We start from the raw sequence: 4830 nt of genomic DNA on the forward strand, positions 1-4830 counted from the left end.
ATTGGAAGGATCCAATCAAATTCAATACATAATGGACCTAAAATATTGAATGGATATCTGATCCGATCCAAAAAAATACTAGGTCTAAAATATTGAATAAACAAAAATTAAACCAATAAATATTTATGAAATACATCCAACGGATAGGACCAATCCAATCCAACATCCTATGGGTGTTAGATCGATTAGATGACTGAAATTAATATTGGATCGGATTAAATGGTAAAATTTAACATTTAATATATAATTGGATCGGATATGGATAAGCTTAAAAATAGTGAATGTGGTCCAAGAACACCCCTAACTAGGGTAGCCCGACCTTGGCAACTTAGCGAGTTGGGCTTACGTCTAGATCGTAATTACAATTTCACTTAATCATTGGGCCTAGGTTTGGGCCAACTATGGTTGGTATTAGGTTTTGGAATTATACACGTCGTCATTCCAAAAACCCACATTTACTATACAATATTCAGAAATGGAGAAAAATAACAGAATAAATGAAGAATAATCAAAATCAATATTTGTAATATATTGTTTACTAATTTTTTTTGAAAATAGAATAATAGTGATTTATCTTATTTACTTTATAAGGAAACGTAATCGGAATGCATAAATTGACTAAATTGTCCTTCTGAGTTAAACTATATAGTATATAGTAGTTATTTTGTATGATATATTTAAATAACAAAATTATTATTATATATTTAATATTAAGAATTAAAATAAAAATAAATAAAATTTATTACCCTTAATGACATTACTTAAAAAGCTAGTGGGAAAAGTATTCCCTTTTTTTATTCCTTATTTAATCAAGTTCTTCATTTTTTCTAATTTTAATAATATAAGTAAATAAATTTAAAAGATTAATTACCTTACTATTAATTCTCATTACTTATTAGTAAACATACTATTAGTATCACTATAAAACCTTTTAAACAATTTTACTACATTAATTGCTTATCTTTGAGTAATTTATGATATTTATATTATACTTAATAACAAACGAAACAAGTCTTACTGTATAAGATATTAGTAATTAGATAAATAAAAGGTTTATTGTGATTTTATTAGAAAAAAAAATTTGTTTGTGTTTATCCCACATTGTTGATGTGATAAATAATTTAAGTTGTTTCTATTTACTGTAATTTTATCGTTTTTTTTTTTGGTAAGTTGAAATAAATAAGAATCAATATACGTAAATGACACCTATTAGGCACCTTAGCATTTATCCTTTAGTTGATGAAGTAGTCTCGTACTACATGCACACGGTCAACACAACAACACTGACTTTCAATTTCCCAAAATGAATCTATTTAATTTTAATTTTTTTTTTCACTTATTTCCACAATAATTCGTTTGCTTTGCTCACACAATTGATAAGTGATAACATTATATTTATTACTATGACAAATATAATATCCATTTTTAGTGTTAAAAATCACACCGAAAAACAAATTAGGAATAAAGAATGAGGACGTAAAAATGGACAGATACATTAAAATATAGCCAAATTAAGCCCAAATGCATTGCAAGATTTTGTTTGGTGGAATAACTACATAGAGAACCGTGAACACTATAAATATAATACAAATCAACAGACATTTAGTTTCTTCATCTGATCATCTTCTCAATATTATTATCTGTTGTCATATTTTCTCCATTCTTCAAACAACTACTTTTAATTTCTTCTCTCATTATAACATAGTGACCATATAATGACGACACTATTGAAATAGTAAAAAAAAGGTCTTTTTCCTCTATACATAAGAGCCATCAGATTAAATCGAAAAAGGGTAGATTGAAAATGGTGAGAATTCCAATAATGTTTCCGAGAGTAGCAGCGGCTTTCGACGAGCAAGTTTCTCGTGTACGGATTTGCGAGAGCAGCGGGAGCGAACACTCTCCGGCGGAAAGTTTCACTGATTTGTCGAATCTTGTTAATTCTTTCATTGAAAAAGAAGCGTGGAGTGGAGATCATGGCTGTGAGTTTGATCAGGAAATAATTAATCAACATGAAGGTTCTGATGTTGATTCTTGGTCTGATGAGTTGGAGAGGAAAGATATGCTTAAGAATTTGTTATTTGGTGTAAACGATGATGAGGATTGTGATTTGAAGCAAAGGATTTATGCTGAAGCTGAAATTGTTTATGAAATGGCTTCTGATAATGGTGATTTTCAAGGATTCAAACGCCGCTTGATGACTCATTTGCGTGAAAAGGGCTTCGATGCTGGTAGGTTTATATATGTTTAATTTTATAATATTTTAAATAATGTTCTAATTCATATATAATGATTCTATTTGAAATTTTAGTTTTAAGTGTGCTAATCTCTTTTAGGAAAATTGTATTGTAGGACTTTGCAAGTCAAAATGGGATAAATCAAAGAGGTTTCCAGCAGGGGATTATGAATACGTTGATGTGAATGAAGAAAGAAGTGGAAGTCGCTACATTGTAGAAGCATTCTTAGTAGGAGAGTTTGAAATAGCAAGAGCAAGTGATCAATACACTTCATTACTTGAGGTTTTCCCACTCATATTTGTTGGGAAAGTAGATGAACTTAAACAGATTGTGAGACTAATGAGCAATGCAATTAGAGAGTCCATGAAAGCCAAGGGTATGCCAATACCCCCTTGGAGGAAACATGGGTATATGAAGACAAAGTGGTTTGGTTCCTACAAAAGGACCACTAATGCAATTCCATCAAGTAAACCCAAAAATCCAAAGGAATCTTTTGATGCCATGATATCTGTGGGGTTTCAAACCAAGACAATAGTCCCATATTTTTGCAGGGCTAATGATCACTTTTCAACTAAGGTTGGGTTGAGAGTAGGAAATTTGACTGCTGCATTATTCGATGGTTGAGATTTGTTGCTGCATTTTTGTTCATAAATTGTTTTTGCCCGTACAAAGCATAAAGTCATTGCTTTGATTTTTTCCCCCTTGAGTTTGATTGGTATTCTAGCAATTTGATATGTTGGCTAAATACAATATATATAGGTTTATATTGGTTTTTCAGGTTTTTAGTATTAGAATAAGTGTGTAATAAGTACATAATGGAATGTTGAAAAAATGCATTCTAGCACTAACAAGTAGCCTATCGATTGTATTTATGTTGCAAGACCATCTGAAACTTTTGTCTGTTACTTTTCCTCAAAATTATTCCAAATTTTTATCATTCTAAATGGTCCCAGGTGAGGCTAATTCAATGTAATTCAAGCATTCAAAATGCTACTTAAACTTTTTAAACTTAAGTACCAAGCCAAAGAAATCCCCTTATCCTTGCATACTTAATCTTACTAAGATTTACTTAAAAAAAAAAAGACTAGTTAGAATATTTGCTCTTAAACTTTTAACATATTCTAAATTATGTGCTTGAATCTTTCTGACCCTTAAATTAAATAGAATAAGTTCAAAAAATTTTGGTGTATGTCAAAATTGTTGGGCAAGAATTCTAATTAGTCAAAAAAAAAAAAATATATCCATGTTTGGTGTTTTGAGTATAATGGCTCAAAAAGAACAAATAAGACCTGTATAGTATAGATTTTGAGAGTAGGAAATTTGACTGCTGCATTATTCGATATTTGAGATTTGTTACGAAAATTTTGTTCGTAAATTGTTTATGCCTATACGCATAAAAGTCATTGCTTTGATTTTTATCCCCTTGAGTTTGATATTCTAGTTATAAGATAAGTTGGTTAAATATATATAGCTTGATATTGGTTTTTAAGATTTCGTGCATGTAATATTTGCTTTCTGGAATGTTGAAAAAAACAATGCATCCTAGCACTAATTTTGCAACACTCGTCCAATTTTGTTTTATTTGTGATGTTTAAAACATTAAATCCGAAAGATAGTCCTTTTAATATCTCTCAAAATGAACCCAGGTGAGAGGCTATTTCAATTTCATATAAGCATTTTGTGTAAAACTTATATAGCAAGACCAAGACTTTCTACTACTTATCCTTGCATACTTTAAAAAATCCTTAATTGGTGGGAGATTTTTGTGAAGGTTTAATTTTGGTACTCACAAACCCGTCTTTATCTAATGGTCCAGATGAAGAAATGAATAACCAAGGCAAATTTGCCTAGAACTCCCAAAATTTAAAGTGTGAAAAAAGAAAGGGTTGTAGGCACCAATAGACGCAAGCAGCTGGGGATCAAAGCAGCTTGCCTGGAAGGGAACCCCTTTTTATAAGAGAAGGGTTTTATGAAATGGCTAGATCTTGTCATTTCCCTTTTCTTCCCTTCTCATCATCAAATCATATAAGCAATATATATTAATAACAATAGTATTGAGAAATGTAAGAAGTTCGGTAAGCAGATTTGTTGACTGATATCACAACAACCGGCCAGTAAACTTCTATTTCATTTAGCTACAGCCACTTTGGCAAATCAAGAGCAAAGGTACTGTTCAACCCTTTTCTTGGTACAATGTAGCATATATCAAATACTAAAACCCAACAAATAAATAAAAGATGATGATATGAGATATAAATGGGAGAGACCAAGCTCGCTGAGGATTCTTCTTCATCCTCAGTTTTATGCACTAAAACCCTAGCGGCTGTGGATTATTTGTGTTGTTACCTGTCGCTATATATAGGGCAGGATCCCTTTTTTCCAACGGAGGTTTTGAGCCGTTGATGAGATCCAACGGTTCCTCTTTATAGTATTATATTTTTTTTTTGGCGAAGTAGTAACGAGGAAACTTTGAAACATTTTGCTTAACCTAATTTTCTGAAAGCATTATTGGTTAACCTAATTGGTAAACAAGTAATCAACTGCCGCTTGAGTAAATAACTTTATTTGATGCTTTAAAAATTCATAATTATCT

At 30.8% G+C, this 4830-nt stretch overlaps 1 protein-coding gene and 1 non-coding gene across 2 annotated transcripts; one reads left to right on the top strand and one right to left on the bottom strand.

The window, feature by feature from the left end:
* The first annotated feature begins 1598 nt into the window (after positions 1-1598).
* Positions 1599-3109, top strand: LOC115706815 (uncharacterized). Its single transcript, XM_030634557.2, has 2 exons — positions 1599-2231; positions 2353-3109. The coding sequence occupies exons 1-2, from the start codon at positions 1805-1807 to the stop codon at positions 2859-2861; spliced, it is 936 nt and encodes a 311-aa protein (XP_030490417.2). The 5' UTR covers positions 1599-1804; the 3' UTR covers positions 2862-3109.
* A 1187-nt stretch (positions 3110-4296) lies between these two features.
* Positions 4297-4381, bottom strand: LOC115708504 (small nucleolar RNA snoR109). The gene has a single exon (XR_004009999.1). It is a non-coding gene; the product is annotated as a small nucleolar RNA snoR109 (small nucleolar RNA).
* Between the last annotated feature and the right edge of the window lie 449 nt (positions 4382-4830).

The sequence above is a fragment of the Cannabis sativa genome, chromosome 1 (assembly GCF_029168945.1).
Source record: "Cannabis sativa cultivar Pink pepper isolate KNU-18-1 chromosome 1, ASM2916894v1, whole genome shotgun sequence".
Lineage (NCBI taxonomy): Eukaryota > Viridiplantae > Streptophyta > Magnoliopsida > Rosales > Cannabaceae > Cannabis > Cannabis sativa.